The sequence below is a fragment of the Callorhinus ursinus genome, unplaced genomic scaffold (assembly GCF_003265705.2).
Source record: "Callorhinus ursinus isolate GAN/ISIS: 27379988/994484 unplaced genomic scaffold, GSC_fseal_2.0 scaffold48, whole genome shotgun sequence".
Taxonomy (NCBI): domain Eukaryota; kingdom Metazoa; phylum Chordata; class Mammalia; order Carnivora; family Otariidae; genus Callorhinus; species Callorhinus ursinus.
This window is the reverse complement of record NW_027397110.1, coordinates 3,145,587-3,165,655: the sequence shown is the minus strand read 5'-3', so window position 1 is coordinate 3,165,655 and position 20,069 is coordinate 3,145,587. Positions and strand designations below refer to the sequence as shown.

At 58.9% G+C, this 20,069-nt stretch overlaps 1 protein-coding gene across 4 annotated transcripts in view; it reads right to left on the bottom strand.

Moving 5' to 3' along the window:
- Window positions 1-20,069, bottom strand: part of CELSR1 (cadherin EGF LAG seven-pass G-type receptor 1) — a 136,742-nt gene that overhangs the window by 58,811 nt on the left and 57,862 nt on the right. For all 4 annotated transcript variants that reach the window (XM_073882615.1, XM_073882616.1, XM_025882031.2 and 1 more), the window contains exons 3-4: window positions 5,473-5,695; window positions 237-352 (exon numbers count right to left, since the gene is read on the bottom strand). In XM_073882615.1, the coding sequence (XP_073738716.1) occupies window positions 237-352; window positions 5,473-5,695 (339 nt within the window). The remainder of the gene's footprint in view (window positions 1-236; window positions 353-5,472; window positions 5,696-20,069) is intronic.

Below are 20,069 nucleotides of genomic sequence, written 5' to 3'. Positions count from 1 at the left end.
TCCCCGTGTGGAAATTTGAGCTGTCTTCCGTGTTTTCGGCGTCCTAAAGAACGCCACAAGGAACACCTCTGTGCATTCTGGACCCCCCCCAGCCCCCAACAGGACAGATTCCTAGTAGAATTAGGGGATCGGCAGGTGAGCGCAGCTAAAGGCGCTGCCCGGGATTGGGGTGGTTCCCACTGACAACGTGCCCGTGAGGGGCTCGGAGGGCCACTCCTTCCGGGGGGGGGGCCCACCTGCTGAGAAGGTGAGCTGCACTTGCTCACCCACAACCTCCAGGGCAATGAAGTCGTGCTTCTCGTTGAAGCGGCCGTTATAGAGCAGCAGGGCGTTCCTCTCCCGGGTGGCAAACCTGTGGGGCCAAGCAGAGGCACATCACAGAACGAATGACCCCTGCATGGAAGGTTTGCAGGTGGTGGGTGTAGAAGCAAGAGGCTGCCCAGACGCGACAGGCCCGACAGCGTGGGGCCACACTCAGGGAAGACTCTGGTCCCCGGGCACTCATTTTTCTCCTCAGCAGTTGACAGCCCATAAAACCTGCTTGGCAATGTTCTTTTCTGGAAATGGCAAACCGCATTGCACAGAGAAATCTGGTTTCCACGGCCTGTAGAATAGGAAAAGATGACATCCGAACGGTGTCCTAAAAGGCACCGAACCAATTAGAGATGTCTGAAGAGAAAAACGCGCGGTGCATCTTCTGCACCTGGAAACGGATCCCCACGCGTGCTCCCCAGGGCACAGGCACGCGGTCCCCTGCCACGCAGGGAGGCTGTGTTGATGACTACCTCAGGGTAGTCTTTGTCCCTGTCTCCACCACCAGACTCCAGCTACACAAGGTCCTTTTCTTCCCAAACACTACACTCCTCCCTGCCCCAGGGCCTCTGCACCTGCTGCTCTTTCTGCCGGGAACAATCTTCCCTGGTTCTGCAGACCCCTCAAGAGACACTCAAACCGCACTTTCCGTAACTCATTTTATCCACACTGTGCCCCCACCTCCATCGAATCTAACACATCAGTCTATTTCTGAAATTATCCTGATTTATTTGTTTTTAATAACCTATGATCCTAGGGGCGCCTGGGCGGCTCAGTTGGTTAAGCGGCTGCCTTCCGCTCAGGTCACGATCCCAGGGTCCTGGGATCGAGCCCCGCATCGGGCTCCTTGCTCAGCGGAGAGCCTGCTTCTCCCTCCACCTGCCGCTCCCCCTGCTTGCGCCATCTATCGCGCTCTCTCTGTGTCAAATAAATAAAATCTTTAAAAAAAACAAAAAAAAAGAACCTATGATCCTTAAGGGGAGGGAATGACTCTCATTCAGTGCTGCATCCTGGAGCCCAAAACAGGGCCCACAGAAGAGCTTAATAATGGTGTGCTGAATAAACGAATGGATGGAAGCATGCCTGAAAAAGCAGATTCGTGAAAATGAACAGACCTGTCAGACTTCACGCATTTGAAGCATTAAGAACCACTTATTTCAACAAGAGATACATCTTCAGAGATCCTTCTCCCAACCCCGTGGTCCAAGGAAAGCCAGGGATCCCTGAGTCACAGCCAGGCCTCCCGGATGCCCTGCTTACAGACACCCTGGAAAGTGTCCTGTATGAACTCGGGACGGTTTCCCGAGTGGGCTGGATGCGGGGGGGGGGGGATTATTCCCTTGGATTCGAGGTTGGTTTATCCGTTTTCATGCAGCAAGGGTCTATCAGAACCAGCTGCAGGCATGTGACCCCAGGCTTTCCTGTGAGTTACTTAAAATGTAACTCACCTCGAACCCCCTCTGTTTAGGACACAGTGAGAACTGGGAACACACTGCACAGAAAAAACACCCATATAGCGAAGGGGACACTTCGGGGTATGGAGTGAACAGGTGGGAGAAGGGGACAGATTACGGTTACGACAGATGCTCGCTGGGACACGCCTAATTCTCCCCAGCAGGTTGCACTGCTGTCGCTTTCTCTTTGGACCAAGCTGGGAGCTGGTACGGGCTGTTGGCATCAAATGGTGCTGCGTGGCCCCACCCCACCCCAGGCAGGCACCCAGAGGTCCACTGCTGGACACGGAGCGCTAACAGGGGACCCAGGGCCAAGGGGAGGGTCCGGATAGCACAAGAGAAAGAGGAAAGACTAGAAAGAGCGACCGAGACTTGGCGAGCGGCCGGGGGAGAAGCAAAGAACAGCGGATGGGGGCAGGGGTGGAGGAAGAGAGGCAGCTGGGAACGCGGGGCCCGCCCGGGGAACCCAGCCGCTTGGCAAACAGGAACTAGAAGAGGAGAGAGTCGAAATCACCTGAAACAAGCTGCTCACTGGTGCCCAGCCCCCCTTCCCCGCGGCGCGCCCCCAGGAGGCAGCGGGGCCCCCCCACAGCAACCACAGCCCCCACAGCGCAGCTGCTCTGCTCAAGTTTTGGGAGGACTTTTCACGGTTTTTGCTGTTGAAGTCACTCCCTAACAAACCGCTCACTGATTTGGCGGGGCCCTGATGTCCCAGCCACTGCCGGCCAAGTGGGAAACGGCCCACGTATGGCCGCCAAACTTAATCATCTAAAACTGCTAAGCTGGGCAAGCAAGCAGACATCCCATTATGTTACTCGCCCATTTAATTAAATGCTTTATTTTCTAGCTTCTCTCTGAGTCTGGAGCCAGCAGACTTCCTGCCGGTCTCCGGCAGGGCTGCCATGGGCCTGCCTGCCTCCCGCACCAGGACTTCCGGTCACCTCATAGGTCAGCCTCCAGCAGGGACCCCCACCTGCGGCTTATCCGCTGCGCATGGTCACTGCACAGCGTGTGACTGCAGGCTGCCAGCCACGCCCCGGTGGCAGGTGGCGACGGCTATACAGATGTCAGGATCACATGCCCCAAACCAGCGCCTGTCACATGCCAGGGACACGTTTGCCAGAAGACATAAAACACCTCTGGCTTGGAGGGCAGACATCCACAGAAGCACAGTGTTTTAAACCTCCAGCCACGTGGGGCACAGAGTGGCCAGGAGGAATCCCACGGCAGAGCCCTAGCTTTGGAGGCTGTGCCCTTGGGGTGGGCCTGCTGCGCACAGGTCTTGTGGGCAGAGGGCAGAGAGCCAGGACCCAGCGCCTGGCATGCGTGGCCCCACTGAGCCGTCCACGCTGAAGGCGGACACCACTTATACCTGCTGCAGCCTGGGGAACAGGGGGGTAATGCCAAGCACCAAGAGAGCCAGGCATGTCCTCTGCACCCCCGAGCCCTCACAGCACGCCCCAGGCAGGGACCCCTATTGACTGTTCTAACAGAACGTGGCAGAGCCACGGGCTGTGCGTCAAAATAAAACAGCAACAACTTCAAAACCATGGCCTCCAAGTGACCCGAGCCTCAGAACTGCTGTTACAGTCAAAGGAAGCTGCCGTCCAGGCCTGGAGGGCCAAGTGGGGGTCCAGTGTCCTGCCTCCCCGCTGATGCCCCAGGAAATGGCAGGGCCTCGAGCACCCACTTGGGCTCCATGGTTCACGACACTCTTGTTATCTTATTAAAGCTGGAGTCTTGGGGTTACAGGCCAGGAAGCAGTGGCCGGCCGCCTACTGACCTCTGGACGTCTGGGGTGTGTCAGGACATAGGACGAAAAGCCCCCGAGCAGCTTCAGGCCAGCAGCGGACAGGCAAGGACAGAGCACCAGGGTCGATGGCGGCCTGAACCCACAGGCAAGGACGCCAGAGGGGAGGGTGGCAGACAAGCAGCAGTGACCAACTGTGCTGTCCAGCCTGGGCAGGGGTCCTCCTGGAGGAAGCAGCGGGGGTGGGCGGGCTAGCAGGAGGTGGGAACGCCCGGGGGAGCCTGGGCAGGTCCAGAGAACCACAAGCCAGCAAGGGCGGTCCCATCACAGGGCACAAGGTGCCAGACTCAGGTGGTGCCACAGGTCAGGCCACAGAGGACCTGCGCCCTACTAGGAAGTACGGGCTTTACCCCAGGCCGTGGGCCAGGCCCGGCGGGACTCAGGCTGACTCAGGCCAAGCGGACAAGCCCGGCGCTGTCACACCAAGTCACGAGGGAGAGAGGACAGGGCCAAGGTGCTGGGCGCTGGGAAGGGAGAAGTGTCTGCACAGAGGACAGACTCACAGGACCTGCCTGAGGGAGGGGTGTGGGGAGAGGCCAAGGTGGGGCCTGTGCCTCAAGCAGCGCTGAAGAGAGGAGTCCCTCTCGGGTCTGGAGGGGCGCTCAGGGACGCCCACACAGAGAGGTCAGCGGGCCTGAGCCACATGTCCAATGGCCCAGACCTGCAGAGCTGGCTTCGCCTGGGATCTCCACGTGATCCGGGCCTTTCCCCAGCACTGACATCCAGGGTCCCTCCCACTGGATTTTAAGATCCCTAGGGACATTTCTAAAATCCTTTCTGACTCACCTCAGAGCGTCTCGTGCACGACAGGTGCTCAGTAAGCGCCGGAGCAAACTGAGCGCACGCTGGCCCCAACCGCTCAGCGAGGCAAACGCGCTGTGTGGCCCTCACAACGGCATAGGCCGGCTCCCAGCTCCTGCGCCCGGGCCCGTCCCGCCTTGTTCCCAGCACACGCACCGCATTTCCCAGGGAGAGCTCTTTCCTTGAGGCAGCCAGCTCCCAGTACTGGCTCCGCTTGGCTTGAGCCAATGGCGGTGCGTCGCGGCCACTTACCAAAAAGATCAGGCCTCACTCCCAACTATTCTGGACTGTAGGTCCCAACTGCACTCTCCAGGGCCTGTTGGCTGCACTGCACCCCTCACCCGTTCAGGGGGCAGGACCCCCAGAGAGGAGCCTGTCTTCAAAGGGCAGCTTGCAGGGGCAGCCGCCTTCTGGGGTGCCTGCTCGAAGGACACGGGGTACTGCATTCCCACTGGAGACCACCTGAAGGGCCCCCAAACAATGGCACTAAATGAAATAAAAAATACACCCCACTTCCCTAAGTGAAACCTGATAGAAATCTTTAAAGTAGAAATGACAGATTTTTTAGAATTAAATTAAACCTAAATTCTCTCGGAGAAGCAGAAGCAGAAATAGTGAGCTCAGCACACGATACGCCCTTGGGTCACGGGTGGGGAGCGGGACTGCCGGGCAGCCGGCCCCTGGGCCACAAAGCAGGAAGCCAAGCAGAGTCCCCCGCCTGGCGCCAAGCCTGCGGGCCCCTGCGCCCTCCACTTCCAGCCACCGGGGTGTCAGCAAGTGGGCAGGACCCAAAGGGTGAGGTCTGGCTTCACGGCGTGTGACCTGGGCCGTCGTAAGGGGCCCACACGGGGGTCAACCCTCCGCTGCCGCCGTCCTGAAAGTCTTCATTTCTGAGCCAGGGCCCCCCCCCCCGTTGCCGAACTGCAGGGGGCCCCCCAGATCAGCTAGCCAGTCCTACAGCCAGCCCTGACCAGCCGTGGCCTCCCAGTGACCCGAGCCTCAGAATTGCTGAGGGCACCTGGAGAGACATGGTGCAGGGACCTGCGATGCTCTAGCGGCAGGAGCCGTGGCAGGAACGCGCGGGACCACACTCACGTGAGCGAGATGGTGAAGTGAAAGCGCTGCCTCAGGCCTCGGAAGGTGACAAAGGACCGGGGCGGGAAGCTCCTGGTGGTCACCTCGCAGTAGGGCCTCTCGAACTCGCCAGGAGGGCACACACAGTGGAAGCCACCGATGAGCAGGTTCACGCAGGTGCCCCCGTTTTTGCAGACCCCGTGGGCGCAGCGGCCCGAGCGCGTGTTCACCTCGCAGTGCTCTCCTGGAGGACGAGACAGAGACGGGGAACATTACCCTGAACCCTGGAACCCGAGCCGCCAGTGCCACCGCCTGAAGGTGCTGCAAGGTTGGGCCGAGGGTCAAGGTGCAGTGTAGACGCTGCAGGATCTGGGCATTCCCAGGACCGTGTCACAGTCGTCCAGAGTAGTGGCACCCCTGGGGGTTCCTCCGCAGGGGGCCTGTCCCCGTCCCAGCCCTGCTGGGGCCCCCACGCTCTGGGGGGCAGCGTCACGTGCAGCCGTGAACACCTCTCTCTTAGGAGAGAATCACCCGGAAATGAGGAGATTGACAGGGGTCCTCACGCCCCCCACACACACCCGCGCTGGGGTGGCGGCTCTGCAGTCCGAAAGGGGGCAGACTGGGGAGCACGCGGAGCCTCCTGCATGCACCTGGGCTGCCCCCGCTGCTTCTCACGCAGAGCCCCCCGCAGCCTGGCCAACGCTGGGTCCCTGTGTGTTTGTAACCTGTCCGGCCTTCCCACTGGCCCTTGAGCTCTCCAAGGGCAGAAGTCTAAACCTCAGTGACAGCAGGGTTCTGGAAGCTTCCCCAGAGAGACTGCCTCCACCCTGGAGGCCTGTCAGACCCAGGGCACACAGACCCTGTCTGTTGGGAGGATCCCCGTGCTCACCAATGGGGGGACACACTCAGGGAGACACAGGTCCATCCTGAGCTGGCCTCTGTGGCAGCCAGCAGCACTTTACCTGGGCAATCCTTGCTGCCCGGTACAGGGCTGGCGGCCCCATGGCCCAGGCCTGCCTCTGCCACACGGTGTGGATGCTACCAGCAACCCCCAACGCCCGCAGACCGACAGGAGCTTCTAATGACCAGAAACTCCCCAGCTCCCACCAACACTCTTTGCCAGTTACAGATTTTTAAATGAATACCTTTTAAAATATAAGTATGACATTCATGTCTAAAAAAAAAAAAATCACTGTACAAAAACATGGCACAGAGAGTGAAAGCCATCAGTGCTCTCCTGCACACCCCCAGGAACAAGTCAGGGACGCTGGATGCCCGGCTCGCGCTGGCCGGCCTCTGTCCACTCTGCTCAGGGCTTTCCTTGGAGATCCTTCCAGCAGCGCCCGGGCTTCTGCCCCTGCTAACGGCTGCACAGTATCTCATGGGAGGACCCATCAGCTCTACTGTCAAAGCGCACGTATGCTGTTTATGGCCTCTTCTTTTTTTTAAAGATTTTATTTATTTATTTGAGAGGGAGAGAGAGAGAGTGAGCACAAAGCAGGGAGAGGGAGAAGCAGACTCCCCACTGAGCAGGGCTCGATCCCAGGACCCTGAGATTATGACCCGAGCTGAACGTAGATGCCTAACCGACTGAGCCACCCAGGTGCCTCTATAGCTTCTTCTATTGCAAACTACTTCCAGTATGCATCCATGCTGTGTGTTAGGAGCATGCCTCCTGAGAAAGACGGGACACAGTCTAGATTTTGATAAATATTTCCAAACTGCCGTCCACGAAAGGAGGCAGAACGTACACGCCCTCCACCATTACCAGGTGTGAGCACTCTCCAAGCGTTTCCATTTCGGGCCGACGACAGAGGGGTTCTATGTGCATTTATTTTAGGGGAGGGTCAGCATCAAACTGTTTGCATTTTATTGGCAACGTCCATTTGCTTGAGGTTCACCTCTGTTTATGCATTTGTGGCCACACGGAAACGTTCCATCCGGGGCGCCTAGGTGACTCAGCTGGTTAAGCGACTGCCTTCGGCTCAGGTCATGATCCCGGGGTCCTGGGATCGAGCCCCGCATCGGGCTCCCTGCTCGGCGGGAAGCCTGCTTCTCCCTCTCCCACTCCCGCTGCTTGTGTTCCCTCTCTCGCTGTCTCTCTCTCTCTCTCTCTGTCAATTAAATTAAAAAAATCTTAAAAAAAAAAGAGAGAGAAACGTTCCATCCGCGTGCGGTCACAGTTATCAACTTCCCTTCGGTGACGCTAGTCCCCTCGGGTTAGTACGAGGCCGCTAGGATGAGGTGCGGGACACAAAACTCCCCAGATGCCTCACAGGAGCCGCGGTGCCCGCGGACAGCAGCCTTCACGTGGCAGCGGCTTCCAGCCTCGTCTCAGCCGGCCAGGCCAACGAACAAAATACCGCAGACCCGGTGGCTTTGAATGACAGACACTTGTTTCTCACAGTTCCGGAGGCTGGAGGTCCACGATCAAGGTGCCGTGAACCGAGCGCCTGCCGAGAGCGCTGTGTCCGGGAGCTCACGCGGCCCGTCGCCGGTGTGTGTGTGCGGGGCGAGCTCTCTCGTGTCTCTGCGTGTGAGGACACCGATCCTACCGAGGCCCCGGTGTGCCGGGTGCCGACGGCTCATAGCCGGAACTCTGCACCCAGGTCCTCCCCCAAAAGCCCTCGGCCCGAGAAGTCGCCCTTGCTGGGACTGCCCACAGCCCGCGACCGGTCAGCAAGGAGACGGCCCAGCGCTGGCCACCACTGAAGCGGGGACACGAGTCAGCAGGGGACCCTGTTGCCTCCGAGGGACAGCCCTGCACCCCAACCCCCAACCCCACCCCCCAGGCGCGGCTCCCGAGAAGGCAGATCGTCGTGGAGACTCGGAGCGTTTCTCAGGGACGCAACTCAAACGCGCAGGTCACTGACCACTGTAAGGAAAGCCTTTGGGTCACCTGACGGAACGCTCCAAAGGAGCTTATTTTGGGGGCACAGGCGAAACAAACCGTGATTAACATTGGAAGCAAATGGTACTCCTGAAAAATGTGCGCCTTCCCTCTCCTTCCCCGCCGTATCCCCCAATCTTCGTCCGTGGTTGCAACAGCCCAAGAAAGTACAACTCGCTCAGCAAAGGTGACTCCAGTCTGAGCCCCGTCAAGAACGGGGGAGGGGGGCTCCACGCTGCTGACGTCTCACCGAGTCCCATGACCGTGCAGGGGCCACAGCAGGCCAGGGACGCCCCCACCCACCCCCAGGGCTGAGCCCACCCCTCCAGCCCCATTGGGCAGGCTGAGGCCAGAAGCCCCGGGCAGCCCAACCACCTGTTCCCCGCCGGCAGGGGCTGCCCCCCAGGCGAGTGTTCACAGAGAGGCTTGCTTTGCACCCAGCTCCGAAGTGAAAGGAAAAGGGCTTCTCCACCGACCCGCCCAGACCCCCTCGCGGCGCCACCCTCGATGGAAACTGACGTCCCCCAGCCGACTCCTGTTACCAGAGTGCCGGGCTCCGCCAGGTGCCAGACAGGCTTGCGCTCGCGCACACACGCTCACGAGTGCGCACACGTACCCTCACACATGCACACTCATAACTGCGCACGCGCGCGCACCCTCACGCACACGCTCACACACCCGTGCACACACGCGTGCTGCCGCACACACGCACCCTCACACACGCACTCACACACCCGTGCACGTGCCCTCGCACACGCACACTAATGACTTCACACGTGCTAACACATCTGTGCACACACTCGGGCCCTCACACGTGTGCACACTCATAACCTCATGCACCTGCGCCTCACACGTGTGCTTACACACCCTCACAACTTCACGCACGTGTGTGCCCTCATACACATGCAGATACACACCCACGCACACACACCGTCCCCCCCACACTCACACCCGCACACTGGCGAAGCAGTGTTCCCGGCCTCCTCCAGGTGGATGGCCTGCGGCCTTCTTAAATTCTCTGCGTTCACTTTCAATGCTCAGCTTACAGTGTGTTTGTCCTTCATATACTTCAAATTCTCTAATCTCCGCTCTAGAAATGTGGGTGACATCTGGGAGTGTTTGCTCTCCGAGTTCCAGGTGGGCATGTCGGTGGCCAAGCACAGTGCATTCCGGAACAGAGGCGCCGCGAGGGGACAGGGCGGGGTGTGCTCCCCAAATCGTGACGGCAAACAAAGGGAGGCCTGGCACGGCCCTTCCCACCGCGCTCCGCCCCGAGCTGCTCCAGAATCAGCCACGCGGGCGTTGGTCCAGGCGCTCCCACGTTCACCTGGGTGAGTGTGAAGCCCACGCCCCCCTGGCTGCCACAGCCCCTCCCGAGCTCGGCGTGGCCGTGGACCACGGAGGTCTGCCCTCAGGCCGCGCCCCCCGTCACCATCACCCGAGGGCCCTCACCCTTCACCCGGCCTCCCAACGTCCTCCGTGGCCCAGGGACAGAGGGCCCCCCGCACCCAGCCAGAGAGCTACGCCGTTCTGGAAGACCTCTGACTCTGCTGCCCAGTAGTCCTGCTTCCAGAGCAATTCTCCGTGGCTGCCCGGAAACCTCCTTCCTCAGGAGGAGCAGGAAGGATAGCCACATGGCGACTCGCGGGTTCGGACCATCCGGCCGTCCACAGAAAAGTCGAGACAGATACCGGGGGGTTATCCCCGTCCCTCTCCTTGTAGATCATGCTATTTTAAATAAGCTGTAAATAAAGCTAAGTCTCCATGGAGCTGTTTGTTTGAACTGTAAAGTTTTTGGGTGGTTGTTTTTTTTTAATTTCCAATACTATTCGTCTCCTAGAGCTGCTGCAACAAATCGCAACAAATTCAGTGGCTTAAAACAACAGAAACTATATTCTCTCATAGCTCTGGAGGCCAAAAGTTCAGAATTAATGTGTGGGCAGGGCTGGTTTCCTCTGAGGCTCCAGGGGAGGGTCCCAATTCTTCTAGCACCTTCTGACTCCTGTGGTTCCCGGTGCTCCTAGGCTTGTGGTCAGGTCCTCCAGTGTCTGTTTCCATCTTGCACATCCGCCCTGTGTCCCAAATCCCACCCCCCCCTTTCTCCTACAAGGACGCCCAATCATCGGATTTAGGGCAGACCCCAAACCCAGGATGATTTCATCCTGAGAGCCTCAACTAATACAACTCAAAAGACCCTATTTTGAAATGAGGACACATCCTGAGGTTCTGGACACGAATTTGAGGGGGGACACTACTTAACCTACTACAGCAGTTCTCCGTGTTTGTCCTAAAATTACGAGCACAGAAGATTTTGGCCTCCGTGTGTAGTGCCGAGGGAAGAGCATCCGACCCTGTGGGGCTGCACCTCCGGCTTCTGAGCAACTCTCTCGTGTCTCCACCCTCAGGAGCGCTCTTCCCCAACCCGGTCCGAAGGCCAGCGAGGGGTGGAGCACCCGGGCCAGCTGGGGCCGGTGGCCCGCCCCCACGGCCAGGCCTCAGGCGCTCTCCTCTGGGCCCCCCCAACCTACCCAACCGCTGCCCAGACCTCAAACCCCATCCTCCTTTTGCCAAAGCTGTTCTCCTCAGGGTCCCCTTCCTTGGGGAAGGTTGCACCCTCTGTCCGGGACAGGCAAGCCCCAGAGCCCAGAGCCACCCCCTTCCATCCCCCTCATCCCCATCCATACCCCCCAGCCACCTCCTGGGGTCCCGTGTCGCTCATCTCCACGGCTGCCCACACCCCCGGCTATGCAGCCCCATCTGCACAAACAGCAACCTCGCCATGGACACCCTGAACCCAGGCCCGCCGCCCACTGGCTTACAAACCTGCTTGTGCTTCACAGAACACCAGAGAGAGCTCTTCAGAATGCTGGCCTTGCCAGGTACCGGCTCCGTGAAGACCCCACTCGGCCCTGGGGCCTGGCCCTTAGCCACACCCCCAGCCCCCGTGCACACCACACCTGCCCACTGCACGCCCCACACTCTGGCCACATGATCTCCCTCCTCACAGGGCTGTCAGGGGATGCAACAGGTTAATGCAGGGGGCCCCAACATTCTCGTTGGGCACAACCCAACAGTGACCGTCTTCCTCGGGGCCTGGCCTCTCTTCTGGCCTCCGTGGGTGGCTTCCCTGGGCCTGGATGCAGCCCCGTCTCAGGCATGTTGCCCTTAGCAAACTTCACCCACACGCCTGACCAGGACCAGGGTCCCACGACAGACACTAAAGGGCCCAGAAGCTTCCCTCTAGAGAGTGTGTTCTGGCTCCAGGGTGGGGACAGGGGCTGCTGGAGCCAAGCCTAAGAATGTCCAGCACAGAGAGGGTGCCAGACACAGAGGGGGGGCGCCCGACGAATGCCCCTCATGCAGCAGGTATGCGGCAAATGCTCCTGAAGTGAAGTCATGAAATTCCAGGATTTCCCCGGGTCCAAACCAGTGATTAATGCTTGCACAAAATTATAAAACTTTACATAGTTCACGTATTTGATTCAAACCGTGTTGGGAAGATGTTGACATAATGAACAAAGAATTACTTTGATAGCCAAACACGCCTTTTCTAGAAGAGACCAGTGAGAACTCTTGAGTGTTCGGTCTGCCCCACGCAGTGGGGTGCTGGCCAGTCCTAGGAGCCAGCCCTGGGTCGGGGGAGCCCTGATTTGTAACATTTTCCCATTTCCACGGTGTGCACACGCCCCCCACGGCCAACTGCAAGCTACCAACTCGACATTACTGAGCTCAGAAGAGATGCGATAAGATGGTTTTTAATGCTAAAAATCATCTTACTTTAGGTAACGAAGATGGATTGAATTTAGTGAGCCCCATATCTTTAACTTTTGATACAGCTCTTATAAGAAACAACTATTAAGATGAAATCCAAGTGTTCTCAGATGCGTTTCCTACCCAGAGTTAACTTCACCTTCCCTTTTCTGGGAATTCTCAAACGAAGTGTGGGCTTCTCACATCCCAACATCCTGCTTAGAGTCAAATGCTTGTTCTGGGCCATTCCAACTCTGGGGCGATTCCCCCTCCTCCTCCTCCTGTGCAACCCCTCCCAAGACGGCTGCCAGCCCCACCCCCACGCCAAGGATCAGGTTCACCTGAGCAAACGGATAGCTGCGCATGCACGGCACCACAAGCCCCCTACAGGGAAGGGACACAGGGCTCAGCCTCCTGGTCACGGCCACAAACGCAGAACCCCAAGCAGAAATTTTGGAAAGGACACCCCACCACCCGAAACCATTCTTAACTATGAAACCAAAGCTCCCAGGAGTCAAGGTCCCTCCAGCCCCATGGCCTCATGCACACGCCCACGATGGGATACCTGTCCCGCACCAGGCTTGAGGCTGGGAGTGAGGGCACACTGCGTGCCTGCCTGCCCAGGGCCCCCAGCCCTCGGTGTCAGAGCCACAGACCCTCCGTCTGAGGGGGCTGAATCCCCTGGAGAAGCCCCCGCCTGAAAGGGCTGAAGGCCAGGGCTCACCCGCAAGGTGACAGCTAGGAACACAGGGTTATGGAGGGCAGGGTGTGGGGGCCCGGCCAAGCCCCTCACTTGCTTCCTTACTGCTCTAAACTCCACAGCACCAGGTATGGGGACTCTTCTGTGACACCATCTTGCAGATGGGGAAACTGAGGCCACGCCTGGCACAGGGTATAAAACATAACATTTTTTGTACGTAACAAAAAAATTCCTTAAAGATAAGGCAAATGGAAGGAAGAGATGGTGCCCGGGTGCGGGAGCCTCTGAGCTGGGCTCTGTCCAAGTGTCAGGGGGTCATGGTGCGAGGGGCAGGGTGACCACTTAGCCCCAGAAAGGGCCCAAACAGAGGACAGGAGGGCCCGGTCCTGGGCATTGGGACACCACGGTTGGGCAGGAGGTCTGTAAATGAGGAAGGGGTAGCCAGGCACCTCGGCCTCACTATATAGAGAACCAGCGGGCGAGCAAGACGGGGAAACAGATGACATAGGAGTGGGGTGTGTGTGTGAGTGTGAGTGGGGTGTGTGTGTGTGTGTGTGTGTGGTGTGCATATATGTATGTGTGCGGTGCATAGGTGTGGGTGGTGTGTGATGTGTGCGAGTGTGATGCGTGTGTACATGTATACGTGTGTGCCATGTGCGTGATGTGGACAGTGTGTGTGCATACATGCGTGTGACGGTCACGTCAGGACAGGAGCGGAGAGGCAGGGCCGGATGCAGGGAGATGCTGATGGGAACCTGGACCAGCACCTGCCACGAGCCGGATTCGGAACTTGACCCGGGGTGGCTCCGGGCCGGAGACAGAGAGACGACAGGGTCCCAGCCAGCCAGGAAAGGGGGGTGCAGCCAGACGGAGACCCTCGGGACTGGAGGAGGGCTGGGCATGGCCCCACGAGGGGAAGGGCGTGTACAAATCGGACGACTTACGTTGTTCTATAGACAAAATGACAATTCCCTTCTAGTCCTAAGATCTAGCTAAGGGCTTTGACCTAGAAACACAAGGACTTCCAAAGGCAGCCAGGGGAGAAGGCATCGGGTATGAAGCGTAAAAGGAACTCTGGAAGCGTGAAGTTGATGCAGAACTGCAGATCAGCAAGGCATGCAGAGGACAGAGCTTCAGGAGAGGGTGCAGGGCCCAGAATCTCCAACCCAGGACAGCCTCAGAGGCAGGTCCTCAGACACCAGGACACAGAACCTGAAGCCAACCCCAAGGCCATCGACCCGTCCTCGCAGTGGAGACCAGGTTACCGAAAGGGGTCTTGCATCTTAACAAAACAGACATGACACAACAGCGTGGTTCATGTCAGAAGCTTCACTCCCAGGAGCAGAGAGAACAAGGGACAAGGGACGCTTCAGGGTGTCTGAAAAGGGGAGGGTACGTCCGAAATGCTTAAACCCTGGGAAAATTTGCCCATCCCTCCTTCCGCCCACCCGGGGCCTTGGCACTGCCCTCCACCAACCGCCCCTGCCAGGGACAGACCTTTCCCCAGCAAGCTCCTGACCAGTGCCTTAGTTTCCCCTGCTGTCAATCCCTCTCTGAAGGCAGGATTTCCATTTCTTGCCCTGGAGCGATCCCTAGCCCCTGGGGGGCTGGTGTCAAGCTGAAATGAGCTGATTCTGTAAAGCTCTCAGCTGAGCCCCTGGCCCGCTGCTCCTGCTGACTCCGCCGTTACTAACTGACTTCTTGAGACTGGAGGTCTCGTCCATCCACCTCTCGCCCCCCACAGCCCTCCCCCCCCGCCCCCTCCGCTGTTTGACTTTTCTCACGGCGCGGTGACCAGCTCTGCCCTGGAGCCTCCTCCCCCATGGGGCAAGGCTGCCAGAAAAGGCCTCTGCAGAGAGCCCGGACACCTGCTGCCCCCCCCAGGCCCCCCCTCCGGGAGGGAGGGAAAGCCGGAACCCCAGACCACTGCAGGCTTGTCCGGGTTGGGCCTTCTCTGGGCCTTCTCAAATGACTTCATTATTGTCTTTGAAATAATTTCCCAGAACCCCAGACACACCCATTTTTTAAAATATAAATAAAAAACTGCATTCCAGCAGGAAAGAAAAACGATTCTGGCTTATCCACAGCTTTGGCTTTGCTTACCGGAGTCACCTACACATCTGAGGGTTGAAACCCGGCTAACCGGAATAATCAGTGTGCAATTCGAACTCCTCATGCTTAAAACAGAAGGGTTCCAGCAGCACACGGCCCGGCCAGTCCCAGCCGCGGGCCACGCTTGAGGACCCCTCCTTTCAGTAAAGGGGCGCTCTCCCCACCCCCCCCATGCCCACGAGGGGATGGGGGGCACAGGAAGTAAGTGACCCTGAAGTCAGCTAAACAGTGGCCCCCGAAAGTTATGTCCACGTCCTGATTCCTAGAACCTGTGAACATTGCTTCACACGGCAGATGTGCGATCAAATGAAGGCTCCCGAGATAAGAAAACCACAGGTATCCCATGTCCTTTTCACACATGTGAGGACGAAGGCAGACTCCAGGGCTGTGGCCACAAACCCAGGGCCACCCGAGGCCACCAGGAGCTGCAGGAGACAAGGAAGGACCCTCCCCAGAGTCGTCAGAGGGACGTGACACCTTGATTGCAGAATTCTGGCCTCTAAAATGGTGAGAATGCATTCCTGCTGCTTTAAGACCCCCAGGGAAACGCCCTGAGCCAATCCTAATCACACCAAGGGGACCGGCCAGATTCTGGTCCCCAGAGAACAGTGCAGCCCGTGAACCTTTCAGCATCTCCCTGAGTCTCAGTGGGCAAGGAGCTGCTGAACACAGAGTGCCCTCTGCCCCCCAGGCCCTTGTGGTGGCCCTCGCTGGCAGTGGCTGAGGCCCCAGGAGGTGCTGAAGGAACACATGTGAACTTCACGGAGCTGGGCTGCCCAGACTGGTGGGGGAGGCCAAGCAGAGGGCGCTGGACGCCCGCACATGGTGACCGGGGTCAGCTGAGCTGACCACCAGGACCTGAGTGCCAGAGCCCCATCTTGGCCCCTTCCACAAGGCACTTCCAAGCCCCCTGAAGCAAAGTCATGGTCCTTCCGAGTCAAGCGCTGGGCCAGGAATGTGGGCTCAGAAGGAGACTGGTGGCAGCTTTGAAGGTGTCAGGACCCCTGGAATGAGGCAGAGCCTGGTAAAGGGTCCTCACTCAGGCAGCTTGGGGCCCAGACAACCTCCCCTGGTCCTGGTGGGACACAGCCTTCACAGCACCCCGGGGACGTTCACACACTGAGAAGCCACAGTCCCTGTGGTGGGGCCTCCAGGGCTCCCCGTGTGCCCATCTGGGCGTCCGCAGCTGCCCCTCTCTGGGTGCTGGGGTGGTGCTGGGCCTGGAAACATCGTCTTGGGAGGCCCCCAGCTTTGGAAGAGGTTGTTAGGGGAGGCCCTGAGACAGCCTTGTGGCCAGGGCGTCTGTCTGCAATGTCTTAAGAACCAGCTCCAAGATGACATCTCGGACACAGAACTATGATTTAGCGCTAATGACACACAGGGACATCTGAGGATGGGAGTGAGGTTGGGCGTGGGGCGGTCTCCTCGAGAGAAGGCATGCAGGTGGGGACGGGTGGGGCCCTGCACCCGAGGGGGACGGAGGCACAGGGCCTGCCCAGGCAGAGTGGTGAGTGGGTGAGGGCGGGGCAGAAGGAGGGATGGAGGGAGGGCTAAGGCTCAGGCCCAGTCCTGCTGACCATGGGGCAGAACCTGGTGGTGGAAGGTAAAGCTGGCCTCTGCACGCCTCAAGGCTGGGAGGGGGGTCCCCCCACTTTATCAGTTTGTAGGGAAACCGTGCCAGTTCTCAAACAGCAAACGTGTCCAAACTCAGCTGGAATGCTGAGGGAAACCTCAGTTGTCCATACACACAGCCGCTCAGCCCCCAGATGGTTCGAATTCCACTTCCTGCGGGGTGCTGGGGAGGTGGGACAGTTCCTTGGGACAGATCGAGGTCCAGAGAGAACCCACTGAGTCGTGGCTCGGAGCCAGCAGAAGAGCCCGACAGTCCTGGTTAGCATAGACTCCCTCCCTCCAGCTGTGCTCAGTGGCTCCGTGATGAGTCCTGCCTTACTTACCATCCGGCCCTGCAGACCCCGCAGGGGGCACAGCAGAGAGCCGGCTGTCTGTCCACCCCAGGGAAAGGGCTCAGCTGTGGGCTACGGGCAGTGGATGCCATCAGAAACCACTCTCCCCGGGGACGTCTGGGGTTGCCACACTCGGGTCAGGAACGCAAACCAGACTTCCCAGCAACTCCCGATGGCCCTCGGCCAATGCCGCATGTCCAGAGAGACAGCGGGGCCAGCCAGCAGCCACGGGGGCGCCATGGCAAAGGCCTCACCTACTCATCCCTGCCACAAATGTCTGCTGAGGGCCAAGTGGTGCCAGGTGCTGCTGGGGGGCAGGGGTATGGTCAGCACAATGATAGACCCCCAAAGGTGTCCACATCCTGGGGTGCCTGGGTGGCTCAGTCGGTTGAGCACCCGACTCTTTTTTTTTTTTTTTTTAAGGTTTTATTTATTTATTTGACAGAGAGACAGAGCGCATAAGCAGGGGGCACAGCAGGCAGAAGGAGAGGGACAAGCAGACTCCCGCTGAGCAGGGAGCCCGATGCGGGGCTCGATCCCAGGACCCTGGGATCATGACCTGAGCCGAAGGCAGACACTCCACTGACTGAGCCACCCAGGCGCCCCCAAGCATCCGACTCTTGATTTCGGCTCAGGTCATGATCTCAGGGTCGTGAGATCGAGCCCCGCATCAGGCTCCGTTCTCATCGAGGAGGCTGCTACTCTCTCCCGTTTTCCCTCTGCCCCTCTCCCTGCTCACGTGTGAGTGCGTTCTCTCAAATAAATACATCTTAAAAAAAAAAAAAAGATACCCACATCCTACCCCTGAAGCCTGAGGATATGTGACCTCACACTGCAAAGGGGCATTGCAGGTGTGCTTCAGATGGGGAGCTTGAGCGGGGAGGCCATGCTGGATCACAGGGGGTGCTGCGGTGATCACAAGGGTCCCCACGAGAGGGAGGGGCCAGAGGGCCCAGGGTCAGTGGCAGGAGCTGGAATGACGAAGGCGGGGCTTGGAGCAAGCTGAGGAAGGGGCCAAGGAGTCCAGGCAGCCTCTAGATGCTGGAAAAGGAGATTCTCCCCCCGGCCCCCAGAAGGAACCCCGAGAGAATAAACCCGTGCCGTTTAAGCCACTTGTTTGTGGGACCTGGGGCAGCAGCTGCGGGACCCTGGCTGAGGGGCAACTGGGTGAGCCCAGCCTCTGCTCTCCCAGAGCCTCGTCCCCCTCCCACGGCGCAGTGTGATGGCACAGGGGGGCTGGGCCTGCAGGAGGCACGTCCTCCGGCCACGTCGCTAGCCGCAGTTGGACATGCTGGTTTCCACTTCTGCTCCTCTCCAGCTCGTGCCCCACGCCCGGCTCACCTATCCACCTGGAGGCTGGGCAGGAGGGACTGTGTCTCCTGGGCTCTCGGGCTTAGGTCTCTAAGAGGAAAACAAACCACAGGAGCCAGTCTCCCACCCAGGAGGGTCCTCTGGCCCCAGGGGACTCTTGACAAGCAGGTTGACAAGAAGGGGCCACCACTGCCGATCACCAGCAGCCCTGAAGCATGTGGAATTCCGCTCCCCCCCAAAATCATAGGTTTGAGTCCTGACCCCCAGGCACCTGTGACTGTGATCTTATTTGCAAATAGGTTCTTGCAGATGTGATCAAGTTAAAACGAGCTTACACTAGACGAGGGAGGATCCTCACCCAAGGACTGCTGTCCTTCAAAGGGCGGGCAACTGGGACACAGACCCAGCACACACAGGCGGAAGGCCAGGGAGAGGCGCCATCTACAAGTTTAGGGAATGCCGAGGACCACCTGGGGCACCAGAAGGGAAGAGGCAGGAAGGACCCTCCCCCGGAGCCTCCAGAGGGAGTGCAGGCCGGCCCCCACCTCGGTCCCGGACTTGGGGCCTGCACGACCGTGAGACAACGTGTTTCTGCGGTTTCCAGCCCCCCGGGGTGAGCTCCTTTGTGCGGCCACCCCCAGGAAGCCAACAGGAGCCCAAGGAGGAATGCAGGGTGGGCCTGAGGATCGTCTTCGCCCCCCACGGCCACGGGGCCTGGGAGAGGACATCACGAATTTTGTGGAGATTCCTGGCAGAATCTCCCCACGCCGGGATCCCAGGACACGATTTTATGGAGGACGAAGTCGCCCAGAAGTGCAATAACAGATGAAAGAAAAGCTGGGTAGCCACACCCGAGACCTGGAGAAAGGGCCAGACCTACAGGAGGGCGAGGAGCTCATGGGCACAGCCCGCTCAGCGACCCCAACTACCCAAAAAAGCACCTTTTCCTCAGGAAGGACTCCGTTTTTGCTCTGAGATTTCCTTACGGGCTAGGCCACGATTTTCCCTGAGTGACAATGAACCCTCTGGCGTTGGGCCCAAACCCGCCTTGCTGATGACCACTTCGAAGGGGGCCTCTAATCCCGCGGACTGCGGCTGGCGCCAGCGACCCCCTCCCCTGCACTGTGTGGATGCTCCTCGCGGCGCAGTGGACGGCCACAGCCTCCCACGGAGTCGGGGTGGGACCACGTGGCACATTCATGTATCGCATGGTGATGGCAGTATCATGACTCTGACAACAGAATTCAAGATAAAACGTGCGGTTGGAGTAACGTGCGCTTTTTTAACAACAGAATCCAAGAAGTGCCAGAATTGATTTTAAACATTTTTCTTAGCAGAAAAGATGATTAGGTTTTTATACCAACAGTTTCTCTGGCCCTGAACTTACACAGAATGTCCTGGCCCTGGACAGCTCCCCATAGGGGACACTATGGGGGACAGTCAGGGTCCCTGGAAGGCCCTCACACAGGACAACTGGGACATTCCACCCCGGGGCAGTTAGCACAAAGAGCCAGCATCACTGAGACTCTCCTAAGTGGCTACTGACCCACTGACCCCCAGACCAGTCTAAATCTCAGAGGAAGAGCCCCCACTGTGAGGCAGTGTCCACAGCATGGACATCGGAGCCCAGGGACAGCCACGGGCTTCATGCTCAGAGGTAGGGCTCTTCTCCAGGATTCGTTGAAACACACTCTGAATCCAGGCAAGCAGCCCAGGGATCTAAAATCATATGCTCCAGATAAACAGGACCCTAAACAGAAGACCTGGCCAGAGCGATCGGGGGTGGGGGAGCACCCCGGCGGTCCTGGCCCAGGCGCGGCCACCGCCAGGCCTCCCCTCCGACAGGCGGAGTGCTGAACATCCAGGAGACCCTTGCCCCCGCCCCCCCCCC